The 26,466-nt window shown below is 40.4% G+C and overlaps 1 protein-coding gene across 9 annotated transcripts in view; it reads left to right on the forward strand.

Moving 5' to 3' along the window:
• Positions 1 to 23,383, forward strand: part of TAF1A (TATA-box binding protein associated factor, RNA polymerase I subunit A) — a 38,651-nt gene extending 15,268 nt beyond the window's left edge. For 2 of the 9 annotated variants that reach the window (XM_064276885.1, XM_023549377.2), the window contains exons 5-10: positions 8,562 to 8,692; positions 9,659 to 9,817; positions 15,143 to 15,209; positions 15,936 to 16,059; positions 17,530 to 17,684; positions 23,034 to 23,382. In XM_064276885.1, the coding sequence (XP_064132955.1) occupies positions 8,562 to 8,692; positions 9,659 to 9,817; positions 15,143 to 15,209; positions 15,936 to 16,059; positions 17,530 to 17,684; positions 23,034 to 23,146 (749 nt within the window). In that variant the 3' untranslated portion in view covers positions 23,147 to 23,382. Of the gene's footprint in view, positions 1 to 8,561; positions 8,693 to 9,658; positions 9,818 to 15,142; positions 15,210 to 15,935; positions 16,060 to 17,529; positions 17,844 to 23,033 lie in introns of all 9 variants that reach the window. The other 7 variants (XM_003410950.4, XM_010591087.3, XR_002786021.2 and 4 more) reach the window with 6 other exon arrangements.
• The last annotated feature ends 3,083 nt before the right edge of the window (positions 23,384 to 26,466 follow it).

Raw genomic sequence — 26,466 nt, forward strand, 5'->3', positions numbered from 1 at the left:
TTTGGACTAATCTTTCCATTGTATCTTTAGTTTTCTTCACTCTTTCTTGCTCCCAAAGGGTTGAGACCAGTGGAGTATCCTAGATGGCCAATCACAGTCTTTTAAGACACCAGATGTTACTCACCAGAGTAGAATGTAGAACATTTTCTTTATAAACTATGTTATGCCAGTTGAGCTAGATGTTCTCTGAGACCATGATCCCCACAGCCCTTAGCCCAGTAATTCGGCCCCTCAGGGAGTTTGGATGTGTCTGTGGAGCTTCCGTGACCTTGCCTTGGACAAATTTTGCTGGCTTCCCCAGTATTGTGTACTGCCTTACCCTTCACCAAAGTTACCACTTATCTATTATCTATTTAATGTTTTTCCATTTGTCCTCCTCCCCTCCCTCGTAACCATCAAAGACTATTTCTTTTTGTGTGTAAGTTATAGTAGTGGTCTTGTTACCAGCTGGCAACCTGACACAAAGGGTCCTTGTCTTTTCCCGAGTGAGAATACACACGAAAGACAAGCTTTATCTTCAGCAAGTTTTATTTTGCTTGACTCAAGAAAAAGGAATCAGCGGGGATCTAAGCCTCTCCAAAAGACTGACTTGAAAAGGGAAGCAGGGCTAGGGCTTATATGGGTTTGGTGGAGACAATAGTGAATATTTAGTGGGCTTCTTTCAAGGGGCGGGCACTTCTCAGAATGGCGGTGCATGTTAATTAGGTTGCCTGCGCATCTGGAATCCAAGATGGAACCCACTAATATTCAAGATGGAGTCCTCTCGGCAGCCCTTGGCATCACTTATTATGGGACATAGCACAAGCGCCCTGATCTTTGGCACTGCATCACCATCTTTGAAGGGCCAAGGAAGGTTAAACAGTGGTCACGCTTTCTTCTGCGCATGTGGGAGCCTGTAAAGGGGGAAGGGACACCAAGAAGGAGATAGTAATTCACTGGTTGTTTGAGCCTTATCTCTTGTTGACAGGATGTGGTTCTTGTTGACCCAGCTTTTAGATGGCAACCTTTTAACAGCTCTTTTGTTTCACCAGCACAGTTAACCCTATCTGTCTCAGTCTCATACAATATTTGTCCTTTTGTGATTGACTTATTTCACTCAGCGTAACGCCCTCCAGATTCATCCATGTTGTGAGATGCTTTGCAGATTTGTCGTTGTTCTTTATCGTTGTACAGTACTCCATTGTGTGTATGTAACGTAGTATCTTAGTCACCTAGTGCTGCTGTAACAGAAATACCACAGGTGGAAATTTTATTCTCTCACAGTCCGGTAGGCTAGAAGTCCAAATTCAGTCGCCAGCTCCAAGGGAAGGCTTTTTCTGTCGGCTCTGGAGGAAGGTCCTTGCCATTGTTCTTCCCTTCGCCTGGGAGTATTTCAGTGCAGGAACCTGAGGTCCAAAGGACATGCTCTGCTCCCGGTGCTGCTTTCTTTCTTTTTTTTTTTAAATACTTTTTATTGTGCTTTAAGTGAAAGTTTACAAATCAAGTCAGTCTCTCACACAAAAACCCATATACACCTTGCTACACACTCCCAATTACTCTTCCCCTAATGAGATAGCCTGCTCTCTCCCTCCACTCTCTCCTTTCGTGTCCTTTTCGCCAGGTTCTAACCCCCTCCACCCTCTCATTTCCCCTCCAGGCAGGAGACGCCAACATAGTCTCAAGTGTCCACCTGATCCAAGAAGCTCACTCCTCACCAGCATCCCTCTCCAATCCATTGTCCAGTCCAATCTCCGTCTGAAGAGTTGGCTTCCAGAATGGTTCCTGTCCTGGGCCAGCAGAAGGTCTGGGGGCCATGACTACCAGGGTCCTTCCAGTCTCAGTCAGACCATTAGGTCTGGTCTTGTGAGAATTTGGGGTCTGCATCCCACTGTTCTCCAGCTCCATCAGGGATTCTCTGTTATGTTCCCTGTTCGGGCAGTCATCGGTTGTAGCCGGGCACCATCTAGGTCTTCTGGTCTCAGGATGATGTATTTGCTGGTTCATGTGGCCCTTTCTGTCTCTTGGGCTTGTAATCACCTTGTGTCCTTGGTATTCTTCATTCTCCTTTGATCTAGGTGGGTTGAGACCAATTGATGCATCTTAGATGGCTGCTTGCTAGGGTTTATTTGATCCAGGTGGGTTGAGACCAATTGATGCATCTCAGACGGCTGCTTGCTAGGGTTGAAGACCCCAGATGCCACTCTTCAAAGTGGGATGCAGAATGTTTTATTAATAGATTTTATTATGCCAGTTGACTTAGATGTCCCCTGAAACCGTGGTCCCCAGACCCCTGCCCCTGCTACGCAAGCCTTCGAAGCATTCAGTTTATTCAGGAAACTTCTTTGGTTTAGTCCAGTTGTGCTGACCTCCCCTGTATTGTGTGCTGTCTTTCCCGTCACCTAAAGTAGTTCTTTCCTACTAATTAGTGAATACCCCTCTCCCACCTTTCCTCCCTCCCCCCCCATAACCACAAAAGAATGTTTTCTTCTCAGTTTAAACTATTTCTCAAGTTCTTATAATAGTGGTTTTATACAATATTTGTCCTTTTGCAGCTGACTAATTTCACGCAGCTTAATGCCTTCTAGGTTCCTCCATGTTATGAAATGTTTCACCGATTCCTCACTGTTCTTTATTGATGCGTAGTATTCCATTGTGTGAATATACCATAATTTATTTATGCATTCATCCATTGATGAGCACCTTCGTTGCTTCCATGTTTTGGCTACTGTAAACAGTGCTGCAATAAACATGGGTGTGCATAAATCTCTTCGTGTAAAGGCTTTTATTTCTCTAGGATATATTCCAAGGAGTGGGATTGCTGGATCGTATGGTAGTTCTATTTCTAGCTTTTGAAGAAAGCGCCAGATCGATTTCCAAAGTGGTTGTACCATTTGACATTCCCACCGCAGTATGGAAGTGTTCCAATCTCTCCACAGCCCTTCCAACATTTATTAGTTTGTGTTTTTTGGATTAATGCCAGCCTTGCTGGAGTGAGATGAAATCTCATTGTAGTTTTGATCTGCATTTCTCTAATGGCTAATGACTGTGAACATTTCTTCATATATCTGTTAGCTGCCTGAATGTCTTCTTTAGTGAAGTGTGTGTTCATGTCTTTTGCCCTTTTTTTAATTGGGTTATTTGTCTTTTTGCGGTTGAGTTTTTGCAGTATCATGTAGATTTTAGAGATCAGGCGCTGATGAGAAATGTCATAGCTAAAAACTTTTTTCCAGTCTGTGGGTAGTCTTTTTACTCTTTTGGTGAAGTCTTTGGATGAGCATAAGTGTTCGATTTTTAGGAGCTCCCAGTTACCTAGTTTTTATTCTATGTTCTTTATATTGTTTTCTATACTGTTTATGCCATGTATTAGGGCTCCTAACGTTGTCCTTATTTTTTCTTCCATGATCTTTATCGTTTTAGATTTTATATATAGGTCTTTGATCCATTTTGAGTTCGTTTTTGTGCATGGAGTGAGGTATGGGTCTTGTTTCATTTTTTTGCAGATGGATATCCAGTTATGGCACTCGTGCTGCTTTCTTGGTGGTGTGAGGCTCACAACTCTCTGTTTGCTTCCCTTTATCTCTTGAGAGAGAAAAGGTGATACAGGCCATACCCCAGGGAAACCCCTTTTACCTTGGATCAGGGATGTGACCTGAGTAGGGTGGTGTTAGAATCCTACCTTAATCCTTTCAACATAAAATTACAGTCACAAAATGGAAGACAACCACACAATACTGGCAATCATGGCCTAAGCAAGTTGATACACACGCTTTTGGGAGGATAGAGTTCCGTCCAGGACACATAGTTTGTTTATCCATTCTTCTGTTGATGAGCGTCTAGGTTGTTTTCATCTTTTTGCTATTGTGGACAGTGCTGCAGTGAACATGGCTGTGCACATATCTATTTGTGTGACAACTCTTATTTCTCTAGGATATATTCCTAGGAGTGGGATTGCTGGAATGTACGGTATTTATTTTTCTAGTTTTCTAAGGAAGCGCCATATCGTTTTTTGAAAATGGTTGTACCATTTTGCATTCCCACCAGCAGTGCGTAAGAGTTCCAATTTCCCCACAGTCTCTCCAACATTTGTTACTTTCTGTGTTTTTGATTGGTGCTAGTAATGCTGGCCCCCACGTGTCTGTCAGTTTGTCATACTGTGGGAGCTTGTGTGTTGCTGTGATGCTGGAAGCTATGCCACCAATATTCAGATACCATCAGGGTCACCCATGGAGGACAGGTTTCAGCTGAGCTTCCAGACTAAGACAGACTAGGAAGAAGGACCCGGCAGTCTACTTCTTAAAAGCATTAGCCAGTGAAAACCTTATGAATAGCAGCGGAACATTGTCTGATATAGTGCTGGAAGAAGAACCCCCCAGGTTGGAAGGCACTCAAAGGATGACTGGGGAAGAGCTGCCTCCTCAAAGTAGAGTTGACCTTAATGACGTGGATGGAGTAAAGCTTTCGGGACCTTCATTTGCTGATGTGGCATGACTCAAAATGAGAAGAAACAGCTGCAAACATCCATTAATAATCGGAACCTGGAATGTACGAAGTATGAATCTAGGAAAATTGGAAATCGTCAAAAATGAAGTGGAACACATAAACATTGATATCCTAGGCGTTAGTGAGCTGAAATGGACTGGTATTGGCCATTTTGAATCAGACAATCATATAGTCTACTATGCTGGAAATGACAACTCCAAGAGAAATGGTGTTACATTCATCGTCAAAAAGAACCTTGCAAGATCTGTCCTGAAGTACAGTGCTGTCAGTGATAGAATAATATCCATACGCCTACAAGGAAGACCAGTTAATACGACTGTTATTCAAATTTACACACCAACCACTAGGGCCAAAGATGAAGAAATAGAAGATTTTTATCAGCTGCCGCAGTCTGAAATTAATCGAACATGCAATCAAGATGCATGGATAATTACTGGCGATTGGAAGGCGAAATTTGGAAACAAAGAAGGATCAGTAGTTGGGAAATCCGGCCTTGGTGATAGAAGCAGTGCTGGAGATCGAATGATAGAATTTTGCAAGACCAACGACTCCTTCATTGCAAATACCTTCTTTCACCAACATAAGCAGTGACTACACGCATGGACCTCGCCGGATGGAACACACAGAAATCAAATTGACTACATCTGTGGAAAGAGATGATGGAAAAGCTCAATGTCATCAGTCAGAACAAAGCCAGGGGCCGACTGTGGAACAGACCATCAATTGCTCATATGCAAGTTCAAGCAGAAACTGAAGAAAATCAGAGCAAGTCCATGAGAGCCAAAATATGACCTTGAGTATATCCCACCTCAATTTAGAGACCATCTGAAGAATAGATTTGACGTATTGAACGCTGGTGACTGAAGACCAGACGAGTTGTGGAATGACATCAAGGACATCATCCATGAAGAAAGCAAGAGGTCACTGAAAAGACAGGAAAGAAAGAAAAGACCAAGATGGATGTCAGAGGAGACTCTGAAACTTGCTCTTGAGCGTCGAGCAGCTAAAGCAAAAGGAAGAATTCATGAAGCAAAAGAACTAAACAGAAGATTTGAAAGGGCCTCTCGAGAAGACAAAGTAAAGTATTTTGACATGTGCAAAGAGCTGGAGATGGAAAACCAAAAGGGAAGAACGCACTCGGTGTTTCTCAATCTGAAAGACCTGAAGAAAAAATTCAAGCCTCGAGTTGCAATAGTGAAGGATTCCATGGGGAAAATATTAAGCAACACAGGAAGCATCAAAAGAAGATGGAAGGAATACACAGAGTCATTATACCAAAAAGAATTAGTTGATGTTCAACCATTTCGAGAGGTGGCATATGACCAGGAACCGATGGTACTGAAGGAAAAAGTCCAAGCTGCTCTGAAGGTATTGGCGAAAAACAAGGCTCTAGGAATTGATGGAATATCAATTGAGATGTTTTAAGAAACAGATGCAGCGCTGGAGGTGCTCACTCGTCTCTGCCAAGAAATATGGAAGACAGCTTCCTGGCCAACTGATTGGAAGAGATCCGCATTTATGCCTATTCTGAAGAAAGGTGATCCAGCCAAATGTGGAAATTATAGAACAATATCATTAATATCATACGCAAGCAAAATTTTGCTGAAAATCTTTCAAAAATGACTGCAGCAGTATATTGACAGGGAACTGCCAGAAATTCAGGCGGGTTTCAGAAGAGAACGTGGAACCAGGGATATCATTGCTGATGTCAGATGGATCCTGGCTGAAAGCAGAGAATACCAGAAGGATGTTTACCTGTGTTTTATTGATTATGCAGAAGCATTCGACTGTGTGGATCATAACAAAACTATGGATAACACTGAGAAGAATGGGAATTCCAGAACACTTAATTGTGCTCATGAGGAACCTTTACATAGATCAAGAGACAGTTGTTCGGACAGAACAAGGGGATACTGATTGGTTTAAAGTCAGGAAAGGTGTGCGTCAGGGTTGTATTCTTCCACCATACCTACTTAATCTGTATGCTGAACAGATAATATGAGAAACTGGACTATATGAAGAAGAAGGGGACATCAGGAATGGAGGAAGAGTCATTAACAACCTGCGTTATGCAGATGACACAACCTTGCTTGCTGAAAGTGAAGAGGACTTGAAGCACTTACTAATGAAGATCAAAGACCACAGCCTTCAGTATGGTTTACACCTCAACATAAAGAAAACAAAAATCCTCACAACTGGACCAATGAGCAACGTCATGATAAACGGAGAAACGATTGAAGTTGTCAAGGATTTCATTTTACTTGCATCCACAATTAACAGCCATGGAAGTAGCAGTCAAGAAATCAAAAGACGCGTTGCATTGGGTAAATCTGCTGTAAAGCACCTCTTCAAAGTGTTGAAGAGCAAAGATGTCACCCTGAAGACTAAGGTGTGCCTGACCCAGGCCATGGTATTTTCAATCACATCATATGCATGTGAAAGCTGGACAGTGAATAAGGAAGAGTGAAGAAGAGTTGACGCCTTTGAATTGTGGTGTTGGTGAAGAATATTGAATATACCATGGACTGCCAAAAGAAAGAACAAATCTGTCTTAGAAGAAGTGCGGCTGGAATGCTCCTTAGAGGCAAGGATGGCGAGACTTCGTCTTACATACCTTGGACATGTCAGGAGGGATCAGTCTCTGGAGAAGGACATCATGCTTGGTAGAGTACAGGGTCAGCGGAAAAGAGGAAGACCCTCAACGAGGTGGATTTACACAGTGGCTGCAACAATGAGCTCAAGCATAACAACATTTATAAGGATGGTGCAGGACCGGGCAGTGTTTCGCAGTGTTGTGCATAGGTTCGCTATGAGTCGGAACCGACTTGAGGGCACCTAACAACTACAGGAATGCTGGGGTGAGATGGTATCTCATCATGATTTTGATTTTGATTCCTCTAATGGCTAGTGATTGTGAGCATTTCCTCATGTGCCTTTTCGCTGCTTGAATGTCTTTACTGAAGTGTCTGTTCGTTTCCTTTGCCCATTTTTTAATTGGATTATTTGTGTTTTTGTTGTAGAGGTGCTGGATTTTCCTGTAGATTTTAGAGATTAGACCTTTGTAGGATTTGTAATAGCCAGAAATTTTTTCCCAGCCTGTAGGTTCTTTTTTTACTCTCTTAGTGAAGTCTTGATGAGCATAAGTGTTTAATTTTTAGAAGATCACGGTTATCTAGCTCATCTTGTGGAGTTTATACGTTGTTCATTATGGTTTGTATCCTGTTAATTTCGTGTATTAGGGCCTCTAGGGTTGATTCTGTTTTTTCTTATGTGATTTTTATAGGTTGTACATTTAGATTTTTGATCCATTTGGAATTAGTTTTTGTGCATGGTGTGAGGTGTGGGTCCTGTTTAATTTTACTCTGTTTAATCTTTTGAGGAACTTCCAAATTGTTTTCCGAAGTGGCTGCAGCATTTTACGTTGCCGCCAGCATATGTGAGGGTCCCAATTTCTCTACATCTTTCCCAGCACTTGTTATTGTCTGTCCTTTGTATTATAGCCATCTTAGTCAGTGTGAAGTGCTATTTCATTGTGGTTTTGAATTTGCGTTTCCCTAATGACTAGTGATGATGCCGTGGTTAAGAGCTCGGCTGTGAATCGAAAGGTTGGCAGTTTGAATCCACCAGCCAGTCCTTGGAAACCCTACGGAGCAGTTCTACTCTGTCCTGTAGGGTCACCATGAGTCATAATCGACTGGACGGCAACAGGTTTAATGTCTAATAATGTTGCCCATCTCCTCATGTGTTTATGGGGCCATTTGTGTATTTTCCTTGGAGAAATGTGTGTTCAGATCCTTTGCTCGTATTTTAATTGGGTTATTTGTCTTTTTATTGTTGACTTGTAAGAGCTCTTTATATATTCTAGATACAAGTCACTTAGCAGTTATATCAGATATGTGATTTGCAAATTTTTTCTCCCATTTTGTGTGTTTTCTTAAATAGTATTATTTTCCTTTAGATGTTTGTTACAATTCAGCAGTGAAGCTGCAGGGCTGAGCTTTCCTTCATGGATAGTTTTCTGGTTACTAATTGAGCAGAAGTCCTCAACACTGAATGACTTTTTCAAATCTTATCATGGGCAGATGAGGAAGATTATGCTTACGGCACAGCAACGCAGAATATGCGCAGCCACAGCTGGAAGACATCTGTAAATCTGTCTGCATTGATTCAGATTCCTGGAGTTTGGGACCCTTTCGTGAAGAGTTATGTAGAGGTAAGTAGACTTTGCATAAAGTGTTATTAACTTCATGTTTTTGGTAAGCCTGTGCCTGATCTTTTTTTTCAGAAGAGAACTAATGGAGAGAATTGTAGTAAAAAGAATATGGTCTCTCTTTTTGAGTCATCTGAATAATTTATTTTACCAAAAAAAAAAAAAACAATGCCGTTAATGTTACTTTGTGTTCATTTTCACCCCTAGATAACCTGCTTTGACTAAATGCTAATAAATTAATAGAAGTATAGTTGTAAATTTTAGTTCTTTACTGTTGTTAAGCTTAAAAGACTAGCAGAATGGTTTTTTTTTTTTTTTTTAATGATTTGATGAGGTTTATAAAAGGAAAGTAGAAAAATCTGAAACTAGGCCACAGTGTTGTTCATAATGGTATCCTTACATCCCCGAGTCCTTGTGGAAGGATAGAGTGCCTTGACACTGGGCACTAGAAATAAGCCTGGAAAATAATGTGCTTGATAAAAGTTTGATGAGTGCCGAAGTGGTAATTGTGCTGTGAGAAGATACTTTCTGAAACTATATGCCGGTGAATCTGGGAATTCTGTGTAAGGACGGGGACGAAGTGAGAGAAGTTAGGATCCATGTGCTCCTTTTGTGGCTGAAGTTATGCAGGGCACTGAGGTTGGTTGCATCACGTGATCTTTTTCCAGTTGTTAGGGTGCCCTGCTTTGAGGACTTTATCCCTTATTACAGGAGCAGTTCTTAGATTGAAGGTGCTGCATTTTTCAATGGCAAAATATCATAAGGACAAAATGGGAAACCATGTAAGCCTTATTAGAAGTGATTTTCTCTGTTCCATAAAGCTTGTAATATATGCTGGTGAAAGCAAAAACTGGCGTTACTGTTGGTCAGTTTCGTGATCTTTAGTCTCCACCAGTAAATTTGTTTATTATCTTTCACGTAGCTATCTGACAGAATCTAGCTAGGCTGTTACGACTTATTTTTATGTAGATGCTGGAATTCTATGGGGATCAAGATGGTGCCCGAGAGGTCCTCACCAATTATGCGTATGATGAAAAGTTCCCATCAAACCCGAATGCCCATGTCTACTTATACAACTTTCTAAAGAGAGAGAAGGCACCAAAAGAGAAACTGATAAGTGTGCTTAAGGTATAGAATTTTTTATTTCAATGTTTGAACAGGGCTGGGGGAGGGGTCTACTTTAAAATGTCCTTAGGTCAGTGCTTTTCAACTTGCATATTATAGCACCTGTAGAAAATTACACTGAGGTGAGCAAGAGCACACTGCTCCCAGCTGAAGGATCCAGGCAGATTTTCCTTGCCCTCTGCATGAGCCTGAAGAAAAAGGATCAGTGTTTCAGCAAGCGCTTGCCACCTTGCTTGGAAAGCACTGTATTGGTATCTTTTGAAAATCAACTTTATTGAGATACAATTTACATACAGTAAAATGTACTTATTTGAAGTTTATAATTGGAGCACTTTGAGAAATATTTATATTCATGTCACCACCGTGATAATCTGCATATAGGACATTTCCATCACCCCAATTAGTCCCCATATTTCCCTTTACAGCCAGCCTACCCTAAACACTCCCAATCACAGGCAATCACTGATCTGCTGTCAGTGTAGATTAAAATTATCTTCTCTAGAATTTCCTACAAATGGGATCTAACCATGTGTACTCGTGGGTCTGGCTTCTCTAGCTCAGCATGCTGTTTTTGAGATTCATCCATGTTATTGCATGTATCACTGATTTGTTCCTTATTATTTTGAGTACTAGTCCTGTTTTATACATTCAGTTCTTGATGGACATTTGGGTTATTTTTACTTTTTGGCCATTATGAGTATGCTGCCATGAACATTCAAGTACAAGGCTCTGTGCACGTATAGTTTCATCTCTTTTGGGTAGCTACCTAGGAGTGGAATTGCTGGCTAAAGTATATGTTTAACTCTTTAAGAAGCTGCTCAGTTGTTTTCTGAAGTAACTGTGCCATGGACACTTCGAGCAGCAATGTATGAAAGTTCAGTTTTTCCACATCCTCACCAACACTTGGTATTATCAGTCTTTTGAATTATACCCATTTTTTTATGTAGGGGTATCTCACTGTGGTTTCAATTTTCATTTCCTCAATAACAAATAATGTTGAGTATCTTTTGATGTGCTGTTAGCCCATCTTCTTTTGTGAAGTGTCTATTCAAGTATTTTGTCTATTTTAGGGGGAGTTATTTGTCTTATTGATAAGGAAGAGTTGGTTTTGTTTATTTGTTTTTAATATAATAGGGTATACTTTTTATTTTCAGGTATATGAATTTTGAATATTTTCTCCCAGTCTGTGGCTTGTTTTTTTGTTTTCTTAACAATGCCTTATAAAATACAGAATTTTTTAATTATGATGAAATCTGGTTTATGGATTTTTATTCTTTTGGGGTTAGTGGTTTTTTGTTTAAAAGATCCTTGCCTACTGCAAGAGAGTGGAGAGCCTTGTCTATGTTTTTTTTCTAAGAGTGTTGAACTTTTATATTTAGGTTTAAGATTTTCAGTTAATTTTTCTCTGGAGGGAGCTGAGGGTCAAAGTTCATTTTTTCCATATGGTTGTTCCAGCACCATTTACTGAAGGCTATCCTTTCCCCATTGAATTACATTGGTAACTTTGTTGAAAATCAGTTGACCTCATATATGGACTGTTGTGCTTAAGTATATTTCCATCATTATACCCATAGCTCCTGTCTTGATTACTGTAGCTTTATAGCAAGTCTTGGAATCATGTGCTGAAAGTCATACAAATTTAAATTTGTCTTCCCTTTTCAAAACTATTTTTGGATTTTCTAGGTCCTTTGAGTTTCTATATATATTTTAAAATCAGTTTGTCTATTACTACAAAAAAAAAAAAAAAAAATCCCGCTGGGGTTTTGAGCCTATAGATCAGTTTGGAGAGAATTAATATCTTAATACTGAGTTTTTCAAAGTGGTAACATGGTCTATATCTCCATTTATTTAGGCCTTTAATTTTTCTCTGAAATATTTTGTAGTGGTTTTCTTGGAAGTATACGTGCTTTAACTATTTTTATTGTGGTAAAACACACACAACATAAAATTCACCATTTTTGCCGTTTTCAAATGTGCAGTCCATTGGTACTAATCACACTCATGGTTGTGCAAACATGACCACTATTTGTTTCCAAAATTTTCCACCTCCCAGACAGCGACTCTGCCCATGAAGCAACAACTTCCGCTTCTCCCTGTCCTCCCGGGCCTTGGTAGCCACTAGTCTGCTTTCTGTCCCCGTGTATTTGACTATTCTAGATTTTTTATATTTTGTAGTGTTTGCTTGAATAATTATAAGACACATTTTCCCATTTATCAGTCTACTTGAGCGTTAGGACTGTGCTGCATTACATAAAACATACAGCATCCTTTCCTCGGTATAGTTTTATTTACCACCCTGTCCTTTATTTTACGGTTAGGTTTTTTATGTATATCAGAAACCCCATACTGTAATAGTGTTTTTTTTTTTTTTTAATTTAAAAAGCCACATGTCTTTTAAATAAATTATTGAAAGAATATATATATATATATATCATTTGTTTTTACTTGCATATTTATCATTTTGGTGATCTTCATTTCTTCCTCCAGAATGGGAGTTGCCATATGATGTCACTGTCTTTCAGTCTGCAGAACGTTTCTTGTACTGCGGGCTTCTGGCCACGATTTTCTGAGTCTTTATTTTATCTTCAGTTTTTGAAAGATAGTTTTGCTGGGTGTAGAATTCTGGTCGACTTTTATTTCTATAAGTATTTTATGATGCTGTTACAGTGTCTTTCTGTTATTTCGATGAGAAATAAGCCATCATTTTATCTTAACTCCCCCCTATGTATTGTGCTTGGCTCCTGTGGCTATTTTCAGAATTCCTCTATTTGTCTTTGAATTTCAGACTCAGATGAAGCCTAGGTTTTCCTTTTATTTATCATGGTTGAGGTTTGCTGAGCTTTTTTTGGATTTTTAAATTGGCGTTTTTTCCAGCAAATTTGGGAAGTTTTCGGTCATTATTTTGTCTCATACCATATTTTTGTCCCTCCCCTGTAGAACTGGAAATACATGATACGCTTTGCCCATCTTTGCCAGGTGTATTTTCCTTGGGCAGAGAGCAATGCGTGGAGCATTTAGAGTAAAAGCACTGGAAGTAGACATTGATGCTGAATTGCTGAGGAAACCAAGAGCAGTGTCTCTTCTTTTAAAACTGTAGAACTGAATAAATTACAAAAATGACACTGAGAAAAATCCTCATCTATCAGGCTTCTTTTAAAAGACCAGTTAGCTTTAAAGTATACTTTCACATTTGTCAAACCTTCCAGGTAGAAACGATATGTTTAAGAGTTGTCCAACAGGCTTTGTTTTATTAAACATACTTTTAAAGTTGCTGTTTTAATTCTGCTCTTCAAAATAACCTTTTGACCTGTTTGTACAATGAAATATTAAGGAGAGTTAACAAAAGCAAGATGATACCTTCACTCGGGTTGCCGATCATTAATAATGTTTTTAAAAGATTTTAAAATGTTATAGGAAACAGCTAAAACGATTAAACTCTTGGAAGAAAACACAGGGGTAAATCTTCATGACCTTGGATTTGGCAAAGGATTCTTAAATACGACAGCAAAAGAATGAACAACAAAAGAAAAAAACAGCTAAACTGGTAGGTTAATATTAGATGTAAGGCCAAATCCCACACTGGGAAGGTAACTCACGTCCCCGTTTCCCACTTCTTCATCTCTGACACCAGCCACTCATGTGACGTTTTCTGTCTGTTTGACCCGAACCACCCGGAGGTAGGTCTTTATAAAACAACACCTGCTCAGCCTCTTCTGCCTACCAGCCACCCAACGCTGGGTCTTTGCAGCTTAGAAAGACTCAGTCCTGCCATTCTAGTCAACTGCCAGATAGGCAGATACCAGGCCCTGCTGGCCCTCACTGCCCCCAGTGGGTTCAATAATTTGATAGAATGACTCACAGAACTTACAGCAAGGGCGATACTCACTATAACTTTCTCAGCAGAGCCACAGAAGAAGATGCACAGGCGAGGTCTGGGGGAAGTTTTCTACACGGAGCCCCATGTTCACTGAAGTGTGCAGGTCTTCCCACATTCATCATCAATCCGGAAGCTCAAAGGAAGCTCCAAGGTCCATAGTCCTTAATAATAGTCACTGGGGCCTCATTGCGTGATTGATCAAATAAATGAATATGCTTGATTTGTTGCATCATGCCCCCCCTCCTTTCCTGAAGTTATTTCCCAGGTGTGGTCTTTGGGGTTCCTGTTACATTTATACCTGTTGAAGTATTGCCTGGCTATTTTAGAAAACAAAGGCACCTTGATTTCTGGCAGATTCCAAAGGTTATTTTCGGGAACCAGAGACAAAAGGCCAAATTGAGTTCTTTGTCCCACACAACTGGACTTCATCAAAAATAAAAACTTTTGTGTTTCAAATGAAGCCATTATGGAAAGTGAAAAGGCATCCCACAAAATGGGAGAAAATATTTGCAAATCACATGTTTGATAAGGGACTTACATCTAGAATATATACACGACTCTTACAACTCAATAACAAAAAATAAGTTTAAAAAATGGCAAAAGGCCTGAATAGATGTTTTTCTAAGAAAGGTATGCAGATTGGCAGTATGCACATTAAAAGATACTTGAAGTGCAAATCAAACCACAATGAGATACCACTTTACACCCTCTAGGATGGCTAGACTCAAAAAGACAGACAGTAATAAGTGTTGGCAAGGATGTGGAGAAATTAGAACTCACATTACTCCTAGGTGGCACAAACTCTTTGCTTCAATTACTAACTTATAGATTGGGTGTTTGAACCCACCAAGCAGTGCCGTGGAAGAAAGTGCTGGCAGTCTGGTTCCGTAAAGATTGCAGTCGATAAAACCCTGTGGCTCAGCTCTGCTCTGTAACACACGGGGTTGCCATGAGTTGGAGTTGACTCGACGGCAGTGGATTTGGTTCTGTTTTCTTCATACACTCCTGGTGGAATGGAAAATGCTGTTGAACAGGTTCCAACTCTTAGCGACCCTGCAGGACAGGGTAGAACTGCCCTAAGGGGTTTCCAAGCCTGGAAGTCTTCACGGAAGCAGACTGCCACATCTTTCTGTCTCAGAGTGGCCGATGGGTTTGAACCTCCGACCTTTCGATTAGCAGCTGAGCACTTCAGCCACTGTGCCACCAGGACTCCAGAAGTGTATGAGGTCCCCATCTATTTCCCCAGTTCTACTGATGATCTTTTTTTTTTGTTTTAAGCTTTATAGGAACTGCTTTCTGTACCCTAACTGAAGGTGGACAGGAGCAGATTATCTTCTAAATCCCTGGTTTATTTACTGAAAGCACATTAGACAAGAGCTTCCTTTGAAAGCACGCTGGAATTTGGAAATGCCCTGAGTGTGTAAAAATGGCAAAATTATTCTATCTTCCAGATTTTGTACCAGATTGTACCATCTCATAAACTGATGTTAGAATTCCATAGAATACTTAGAAATTCAGGTAAATAATTTTTGTTTTATATCTCTTTATTCAGACAAGCGGGGCAGGCAGACTATAACCAGTGGGTCACGTCCACCCCCAAATAAGGATCTGCTGGAAGACAGCCATGCTCACTCGTGACGTACGGTCCGTGGCTGCATTCTCACTGCAGTGGCAGAGCTGAGAACTTGTGACTGACTGTGTGGACCACAAAGTCTAAAATATTTACTCTCTGACCCTTTACAGAAAAAGTTTGCTCATCCCTGCTGTAGAACATAGGCAGTGGTCAGCAAAAGAGAAAAGGCTTCAATTTATATAATTCACCTCGTTTTAATCCCTACTAGGCTTCAGGTCAGCTTAGAAAAGAATATATTCCTTTGTTGAAGAAAATCATCTCAGTAAGCTCAGTTGGTATTGGAATGGCTGCCTCCCTCTCCTAATAGAAGAGAACATACATAACATGGCCAAATAGCGCAACTGCTTTAAATAACATTCTCAGTGGCATATAAATTGAGGCCTATAACCCATGTAGGGATCAGACTCCCACGCTGACCTCGTTAGCATGGACTAAATTATTGAAATGCTCAAATTCATTACAGTAGAGTGTCAGCATAGTGAGGTGTTTTAAACTATTAACCCAAACCAGAGGGCATATGACTCAGTAATGTTTTAATCAGCTGTAAATATATTTTTTCGCTTTGTGTATTTCACAAAGTACGTAAACTTGGACTGGTTTGATTATTGCAGATAAAGAAGAACACCATAAACTGGGGCTGGAGGTATTATTTGCAATCTTAGATTTTGCTGGCTGCACTAAGAATATAACTGCATGGAAATATTTGGCAAAATATCTGAAACAGACCTTAATGGGGTAAGTAAGAAACACAAACAGTGTTATTGGACTAGCATAAGTAATACTTCCCAGTATTTTAGCTAATATCCATGACTATTTATATAAAGTTCTTTGCTTATGTTTTTGGGTTTCTTGAACTGTGTCTTCAGCTGTCTTTATGAGTATATCAGAGCAAGAAAGTACAAAGTCATGAGCATCAGTTATAAAAATTCTCTCAAGATTTGTTTGTGCTATTGGGTAAGTACGGTACTTAGCACTACACTGCTAGTATGTGTTTTCATACTGGAAATAAGAATGGAGAGGGGTCACCCTCACTCTTTGCTAAAGACCCTTGGTAAAGCTTTTCGTGAAGAGTCGATTTCTTCTGTGTGTTGTCAGCTTCTAAGATCACTTCGGAGGTAATTTTCAGCCATTCTCAGTGTGATTTTTAGAGCCTCACAAGAGAATCATTGGTTATTCATTCAACAAGTATTTATCAAGTCTACTGTGAGCTGGGTATCCAAAAAATACCTCTGCTCCTAGTATGGTTAGTGCCACATTTTGAATAAGAAAAGGAATGACAGAGATACCATAAAGTTAAGTTTCTTTTATTTATTATATCCATTTTGGTTGGTTAGAAAATTCAGTGTCAGCGGGAACTTGTTCAGACTTCAAATCTGACTTGACCTTGGAGCTAAAACAGTGCTGAAAATGTTTAGTGTGATATGTTGGCGTACTCACTGTAAACCACTTTTTAAGTCTAAAGCGGTACATAAACGTATGCTGGGGAATAAAGTTCTGGAAATCAGAGAAGTGCGCTATTCATTTTTGAACCTCTAGAAATTCTACCGCAGGGAGCACATAGGTGCTAAATATGCGTTTGCTAAATTCAGTTACTGAAGAGCACTTAGCATTCTTGGGCTCAGCTGTCAAATCCGTGGTGTATTTGTATAATAATGGCAACTTGATTTGGATAATAATTCCTCGTAGCATGTAATTTTAAAGTAACTTTTAAGTAATAATGATAGCTAATATTTATTTGAACGTTTACTGCGTACCAGAGAGTACCTGAAGAACTTCGTATGAGACCTATTGTATTACTGGAACGGTTTAATTCTAGTAACAATGCTCTGGAATATGTATCATTAATATTCTCAAGGAAACTAAGGCTCAAGAGATTAAGCAGCTTGGCCAAGGTCACATAGATAGTAAATAGAAGAACTGAAATTTGAATATAGGATTCTGGCTTCAGAGTCTATGCTCTTACTCACTGCGCTGTACTGAATTGGCTATTAGTTGAATGGAAAACGGGATGTAGAAATAAAAGAGTACAAAAAAGCTGTGTTTTCATACTGTTGCCAGTCATGTGCTGTGGCCTGGCCATGCTCCGTATTTGGTTTGGAAACATCTTCCTTGTCATCTTCCCGTAGACTCTGCTTAAGTTCAGATTCTGACAGTTCAGATCTGTCCCCCCCAGTGACCTTCCCTTGTGACATTTTTCTTTTCCAGAAATCATCTAGCGTGGGTTCAAGATGAGTGGCGCTCTAGGAAAAACTGGTGGCCAAGCTTTCATTTCAGCTACTTCTGGGCGAAAAACGACTGGACAGAAGATAAGGCCTTGGCTTGTGAGAAAGCTTTGGTAGCTGGAATACTGTTAGGAAAAGGTGTTTTTTGTTTTTTATGTAGACACAGATTTTGGACAATTTTGAAATGAGAAAGTATGGCCATTTGTTCACATTAGAGTGTACCCAGCACAATTCCCAGGGATATTAGGTGCTCAAGAAATAACTTGGATGGAAGGCCGAATCCTGAGTTGGAACAAGGTGTGATGTGCCTGGAAGGTGTACCGACAGATAGATTTGGTGATTGCATGTTGGTTGTGATGGTCTCCGTGTGTTCTAACATGAGTGTCTTTGGCATTAGGGTGTAGCATGCAGTTTGATTCCACAACAAATGACCATTTGGCCTTGCCGTATAGAGAGTTGACTAAGACTGTCTATAAGAAAAAGAAAAATATTCTTTATTGACCTCATTGCTCTACACTAGCTCTATGTTCGCTTATCTTGTTTCTGAAAGAAAAGAATTCCACTCCCATTAAGAAAAGGAATATTTCCCATTAACTTAACAAAAATCCTCCTAAAAGAACAGAGGAATGGATCTTTTCTTTGTAGAATGTTTTGGCCAGTAAAACTCTTAGCGCTGTGTACCACTGAGATCTGAACAGGTAGGAAATACCGAAATGAAACTGCTACAAAATAACGTCCAGAAGTGAAGGACGTAAACCTCGCAATGACTGCTAGTAAGCCATCTGTTCTTTAGTCCCGTTTTAGATACGGATTTAGTTTGGGTTATTTGGAATTCGTGTTATTTGGAATCAGCGAGTGTTTGAGATGGTTACTAAGATGTATAAAATGTTGGTTTCGTGAGAGGAAAGGAATTAATAAAATAACTTGAAATTTTCTCACTAATACACTAATGAAAAGGGACACAGTGTGATTTGGACTGTGATTTTCTACTACTTTACGAATGCCGAGGTATCTCAGACAGTGTGTTTGAGCAGAGTTAGGAGCTCTGGGTTCATTCTCCCATGCTGTCACTTACTTGCCATGTAGCCTTTGTGAGCCGTCTCTGAAATGGGCATTGTATCACCAGTCCTGGTTTGCATACACCAAAAAACCAAACGAAACCCATGGCCGTCGAGTTGATTCCGACTCATAGTGACCCTATAGGTCAGAGTAGAACTGCCCTATGGTGTTTCCAAGGAGCACCTGATGGATTCAAACTGCTGACCTTTTGGTTAGCAACTGTAGCACTTAACCACTATGCCACCAGGGTTTGCATATTAAACACTAAGTCAAAATGCTTTTTAAGTTCTAAAGGATTATAGGAATGTCAAACATGGTTATGCTTGAAAATGGCTGTCCCTTCTACTGCCTGGTGGTTGTGTGGGGGTTGGGTCAGTCTCTTCAGGGGTTCACTGAGCTGAGTTTGTTCTCACTCTGGTTGCTACTGCTATATCATAGGATTCAGGTTCTTCTAATTGTGGGCAGCTGTTGCTTCATGCTTAGAGCATGGGCCGCTTGTGTGGTAGCTGCCTCTTCTTCCCATACTCTGTAGCAAGTGAGCCAGTCCGTGCATCCCATTTCTCCTTGGAAGAGCCTTTCATCCTTGGAATTCAGGCTGATTGGTTGCCCTGTGACATTAGCTCTCCAGTGGGCTCAAGAAGATTTAGGATTTTGTACTTGGCCTTTTCTTGTTGTTAGTATGGAAGCGAAGTTCTTTCTATATCTTAGGGGGCAGCAGAAATCTCTATACAAGGCTTTTTTGCTGAAGTGGATGATGAGTTTACAAACACAAAATGTTTAAGTGCCATCATGGAAACTAGCTCTTCTTAGCTAATAAAATGAGGTAATTCTTGTGTACTATTTTCAGGGATAATACAAGGGTTACTACAGGTACATATATAATAATTAATAAACGGAACCTGGAATGTACAAAGTATGAATCTAGGAAAATTGGATATTGTCAGAAATGAAATGGAATGCATAAGCATCGATATCCTAGGCATTAGTGAGCTGAAATGGACTGGTATTGGCCATTTTGAATTGGACAATCATATAGTCTACCATGCTGGGAATGACAACTTGAAGAGGAATGGTGTTGCATTCATAGTCAAAAAGAAAATTGCAGGATCTATCCTGAAGTACAACGCTGTCAATGAGAGGATAATATCCACATGCTTACAAGGAATACCAGTTAATACGACTGTTATTCAAATTTACGCACCAACCACTAAGGTCAAAGATGAAGAAATAAAAGATTTTTATCAGCTGCTGCAGTGTGAAATTGATCGAACGTGCAATCAAGATGCATGGATAATTACTGTGATTGGAATGCGAAAGTTGGAAACAAAGAAGAAGGATCAGTAGTTGGAAAATATGGCCTTGGTGGTAGAAACAATGCCGGAGATCGAATGATAGAATTTTGCGAGACCAACGACTTCTTCATTGCAAATACTTTCTTTCACCTACATAAATGGTGACCATACACATGTATGGACCTCACCAGATGGAACACACAGAAATCAAACTGACTACATCTGTGAAAAAAGACGATGGAAAAGCTCAATATCATCAGTCAGAACAAGGCCAGGGACCGACTGTGGAACAGACCATCAATTGCTCATATGCAAGTTCAAGCTGAAAATGAAGAAAATCAGAGCAAGTCCACGAGAGCCAAAATATGGCCTTGAGTATATCCCACCTGAATTTAGAGACCACCTGAAGAATAGATTTGACACATTGAACACTAGTGACCGAAGACCAGACGAGTTGTGGAATGACATCAAGGACATCATCCATGAAGAAAGCAAGAGGTCACTGAAAAGACAGGAAAGAAAGAAAAGACCAAGATGGATGTCAGAGGAGACTCTGAAACTTGCTCTTGAGCATCGAGCATCTAAAGCAAAAGGAAGAATTGATGAAGTAAAAGAACTGAACAGAAGATTTGAAAGGGCCTCTCGAGAAGACAAAGTAAAGTATTTTGACATGTGCAAAGAGCTGGAGATGGAAAACCAAAAGGGAAGAACACGCTCCGTGTTTCTCAAGCTGAAAGAGCTGAAGAAAAAATTCAAGCCTCGAGTTGCAATAGTGAAGGATTCCATGGTGAAAATATTAAACGACGCAGGAAGCATCAAAAGAAGATGGAAGGAATACACAGAGTCATTATACCAAAAAGAATTAGTCGATGTTCAACCATTTCAAGAGGTGGCATATGATCAGGAACTGAAGGAATAAGTCCAAGCTGCTCTGAAGGCATTGGCGAAAAACAAGGCTCCAGGAATTGATGGAATATCAATTGAGATGTTTCAAGAAACAGATGCAACGCTGGAGGTGCTCACTAGTCTCTGCCAAGAAATATGGAAGACAGCTTCCTGGCCAACTGATTGGAAGAGATACATATTTATGCCTATTCCCAAGAAAGGTGATCCAGCCGAATGTGGAAATTATAGAACAATATTATTAATATCATACGCAAGCAAAATTCTGCTGAAGACCATTCAAAAACAGCTGCAGCAGTATATCGATAGGGAACTGCCAGAAATTCAGGCTGGTTTCAGAAGAGAACGTGGAACCAGGGATATCATTGCTGATGTCAGATGGATCCTGGCTGAAAGCAGAGAATACCAGAAGGATGTTTACCTGTGTTTTATTGATTATGCAAAGGCATTTGATTGTACGGATCGTAACAAACTGTGGCTAACACTGAGAAGAAAGGGAATTCCAGAACACTTAATTGTGCTCATGAGGAACCTTCACATAGATCAAGAGACAGTTGTTCGGACAGAACAAGGGGATACTGATTGGTTTAAAGTCAGGAAAGGTGTGCGTCAGGGTTGTATTCTTTCACCATACCTATTCAATCTGTATGCTGAGCAAATAATCCGAGAAGCCGGACTATATGAAGAAGAAGGGGGCATCAGGATTGGAGGAAGACTCATTAACAACCTGCATTATGCAGATGACACAACTTTGCTTGCTGAAAGTGAAGAGGACTTGAAGCACTTACTAATGAAGATCAAAGACCACAGCCTTCAGTACGGATTGCACCTCAACTTAAAAATCCTTGTAACTGGACCGGCGAGCAACATCATGATAAACGGAGAAACGATTGAAGTTGTCAAGGGTTTCATTTTACTTGGATCCACAATCAACAGCCGTGGAAGCAGCAGTCAAGAAATCAGGAGACACATTGCATTGGGTAAATCTGCTGCAAAGGACCTCTTTAAAGCGTTGAAGAGCAAAAATGTCACCTTGAAGACTAAGGTGCACCTGACCCAAGCCATGGTATTTTCAGTCACATCATATGCGTGTGAAATCAATGAATAAGACCAAAGGAGAATTGACGCTTTTGAATTGTGGTGTTGGCAAAGAATATTGAATATACTATGGACTGCCAAAAGAAAGAACAAATCTGTCTGAGAAGCAGTACAAACCAGCATGCTCCTTAGAAGCAAGGATGGCAAGACTGTGTCTTATATACTTTGGACATGTTATCAGGAGGGATCAGTCCTTGGAGAAGGACATCATGCTTGGCAAAGTACAGGGTCAGCGGAAAAGAGGAAGACCCTCAACGAGGCGGATTGACACAGTGGCTGCAACAATGAGCTCAAGCATGACAACAATTGCAAGGATGGCACAGGACCAGCCAGTGTTCCATTCTGTTGTACATAGGGCCACTATGAGTCAGAACGGACTCGATGGCATCTGACAACAACACCAGGTACATATATATCCGGCCAACTTCCCAGAGAAAATGCATATATACACGCTGAGATTGTAACGTAGTTAATGTTTTTGTGTGTGATTTATGGTCTCATTATTCAGTTATTGAACATAGAAAATCCTATTACTTATAATATCCACTTTACGTTTTTCTTATTGAAATTTGATTTGTTTCTCTGAAATATTTGATAAATGATTCTTTTAGCATTGTACGACTTTGAAGAGCAGGTAGAACTTAAATGAGCAAGCATTAGGCTTACTTTTCAGAGCTACATAATCACCTTCTAGTTGCTTGCTAGATGACTGGAATGAATAGGTAATATTTGATTTTTTCCAACCTATGATTCATTTATTCTAACCTTTCAACTAGAATTTCTACAGAGAACTTTAATGTTTTTATAGATGCCTTTTTAGCTGATTTTTAAGCTAACTTGGAGAGGGAAGCTATAGTCATTTGCTCTTGGAGAAAACAATTTTGAGGTTTTGGGAGCAGGATAGAAAACAAGCTGAAGTATGTGTTTTAATTTTGAGGAATCAAAAACATCTGTGAATGTAGGAAGCAATACATTTCATTGGTGACAGCTGTTGGGGTATTCTTAGGATATATTGGTATAGATAATACAAGTCAGCCTGTTTTCATAATCACTAGTATGCCAGAGTTGAAGCAAAATGTGGAAATACTTGAAGAATTTGATGATAAGTATTAAAAGTCTTTATTTTGTTTTTTAGGTTGTAGATATTTTCGGTATGTATCAAAACAAGGTCATCAAGGCTTAAAGAAGAAAATGAAGCGGATGAACAGAGCAGTGAAAAGCTACAGTATTGTAGATCCAGGACTCTGACATTGATTTTAACTTTTATTTATAGAGCCTTGAGCAGAGCAGCAGCTCTGTAGATAGCTACTGAATGTGTTTGTTTGGCATTTTAAGAAGGGAGTTTATACGGCTCTTAAAAAGTTATTTTTGTATTTTTTTACATTCCTTTTACTCTCAGTTATAGCTAGAGAACGAGCCTCACTGCCTTTGCTTTGTATTTTTCTTTTTGTACTGTTAAATGTGGCTTATTTATTAAAGAATAATTCTTCAAATAAAAAAATTTTTTGGTTAATCAGAGAATACAGCTCCACAGCAGTTATTGCTACTTCGCACATAATTTGCTTCTGGCCCTTTTGTGTTCTAACTATAACTTGTGCTATGAAATAAATTTGTTCTTTTAATTTCTGATTGATCAATGTTAGGTTTCCTGCATGAAGAAAGGCATTGGGTGATGAGTTCTGTTGAGGAATTTTGGAAAGAGAAGGATTTAGAAAAGATCTCTTTTTCTTTTTAATATAAAGATGTGGCAGCTTGGGGTCAACTGATCTTCTCAAGAGACACCTTTGATTTTAGAGAACTAATTTGGGGCAGGGGGGCAGGCAGCTTTCAGTGGGCGTTGCCCTAACTTGACAAAAGGCTTGAGATTCTTGGTTGCCTGGCACAGCAACCCAAGACACGGACAAGACATGCTTTAGAGCTTGTGTGTTCCCTCTCCTTTTTCTCTGGGAAACTCTTTGGGTTTGAATCCTGGTCTTTCTTTTGGTAGTTCTCTGACTTCTCGGACAAGACACTAGGCTCTTTTAATCTCAATTTCTTCATCTGTAGGATGGAGACAATAGGATTTATCTCATTGGATTGCTAAGAAAAATAAAAGAAATGTAATTCATGCCTAGATAATAATCAATGCTTAATAAATGTTAACTACTGAATAACCCTTGGAAGAAAGCCCTGGCAGTCTAGTTCCAGATGCTTTCAGTAAACAGCCCTTGAAAACCCTGTGGAGCACAGTCCCGCTCTGAAGCGCGTGGGGTAGCTGTCTGTGAGTCGGAACCGACTCAGCTGCGGCTGGTCACCACTGAGCCGTCCGCCGGGATAACACTGTTGTTAGCTGCTTTCGGGTCAGCGCTGACTCCTGGCCACTGTACGGACAACAGGACGAAATGGTGCCGGTCCTGCGTCGTCCTCATCGTTGCCAGCACCTCCTGAGGGCCAGCCCGTCACACTGAGGGCCAGCCCGTCCCACTGAGGGCCTCCCTTGCTTTCGTTGGCCCTCTATGTCACTGAACAGGATGTCCTCCTGTAGCAATTGACCCCTGCAGATGACGTGTCCAAAACAAGCAAGTTGGACAGTGTTCTCTTGTGACCTGTAAGGTTTTCGTTGGTTAATTTTCAGAAGCAGATCACCAAGGCCTTTCTTCCTAGTCTGTCTTAGTCTGGAGGCTCTGCTGAAACCTGTCCACCATGGGTGACCCTCCTAGAATTTGAAATACTAGTGGCATAGCTTCTGGCATCACAGTAACACACAACACACAAACAGGCCAACACAGTACAACAAACTGACAGATGGGTGGTTTTTATGGATTGAATTGTGTCCCCCCAAAATGTGTGTCACCTTGGCTAGGCCACGATTCCCGGTGCTGTGTGGTTGTCACTATTTTGTGATCTGATGTGATCATCCTATGTGTTGTAAATCCTAACCTCTATGTTGCTGACAAGGCAGGATTAGAGTCAGTTATGTTAATAAGGCAGGACACAATCTACAGGATTAGGTTGTATCTTGAGTCGATCTCTTTTGCGGTAATAAAAGAGAACAGAGCAGAGAGGAGAGGGACCTCATACACTGAGAAAGAAGCGCCAGGAGCAGAGCGTGTCCTTTGGACCTGTCTCCTAGACCAGAGGGGAAGATTGACAACAAGGACCTTCCCCCGGAATCTACAGAGAGAGAAAGCCTTCCCCGGGAGCTGGCACCCTGAATTTGGACTTGAAGCTTCCTAGACTGTGAGAGGGTAAGTTTCTGTTTATTAAAGCCATCTGCTTGTGCTTATTTCTGTTATAGCAGCATTAGATAGCTAAGACAGTGATAGATAACTACATTAGATGCTCCAAATAACAGGAACTAAATAAAGAGAATTTAAAGTCAACTTGTTTTTTCCTAAACACCTCTGAAATAGCAAAATTGTATAATAAATGAGCTACTGCCTCTCACTGCAGAATATAACCCCCTCTCAGCTTATGTATGGTGCAACCATTGACCATGGACTTAAAGGCAACCCTTAGGCACACAGACTCCAGGGTACTCTGCAGAGTTCCCTCCTGGGTGACTGGCTGCTTCAGCTGGCTCACACTTTCACTTCTGCTGCCTCAGCTCAGTGGGGCTACCTTGCTTGGACTCCCATGCGCTGCTCTGGGGAAACTGTCCTCAGGTACAGAAGCTAGACACTTGGGGGACTTACTTCATTCACCCTTCTCTTCCTCAGTGATCCCAGCCAGGTGTTGCCTGTTGTCCACTGCTTTAAAAAAGTTGCCTCATGTATTTTGTCTAGATTGAGAGAGATGCATGGTCAAGTGTATTAAGACCTTTTGTTGATCAAATGACACCTTAGAGAAAATTAAATACAGTCTGCTAACAGGCAGAAGTATTTGCAATATCTACAAACTGACAAAAAGTCTATAAAGACATTCAAATCAATATGAAAGGACAAAGAAAAAAAAAGCTATAAGAAACTGTAAGAACAGAGCTTTCTTTAATAAAGGAGAAAGATGTGGCAGTCTGCTTCCGTAAAGATTTACAGCCTTGGAAACTGGGCCATTTCGACTCGGTCCTATAGGCTCAGTTTGAGTCAGAATCGGAATCAACTCAACGCAATGACTTTGGGGTTTTTTTTGGCAGGGGCGAGGGAGTGGTTTCTTTAATAAAAAAGGATCCCTGCTGGTGCAGTGGTTAAAGCGCTTGGCTGCTGACCAAAAGATCGGCTGTTTGAACCTACCAGCAGCTCCACACAAGACATACGTGGCTGGCTGCTTCTGTAAAGATCATAGCTTTAGAAACCCTCTGGGGCAGTTCTGCTCTGTCCTACAAGGTCAAAATTGACTTGATGGCAACAAATTTTTCTTCAATGAAGAGGTAAGTGTGTCTGGACCCAGTTATTCATCCACGTTTATAGCACAAGGGCTTTTTCTGCTGGGTTGATTAAATAGGTGCGCTTGGCCTAAGCCATGGTGTTTTCAATTGCCTCGTAGGCATATGAAAGATGGACAATGATTAAGAAAGACCGAAGAAGAATTGATGCCTTTGAATCAAGGCGTTGGCAAAGAATATTGAATATACATACCATGGACTCCCAGAA

Source organism: Loxodonta africana, chromosome 25, assembly GCF_030014295.1.
Source record: "Loxodonta africana isolate mLoxAfr1 chromosome 25, mLoxAfr1.hap2, whole genome shotgun sequence".
Lineage (NCBI taxonomy): Eukaryota > Metazoa > Chordata > Mammalia > Proboscidea > Elephantidae > Loxodonta > Loxodonta africana.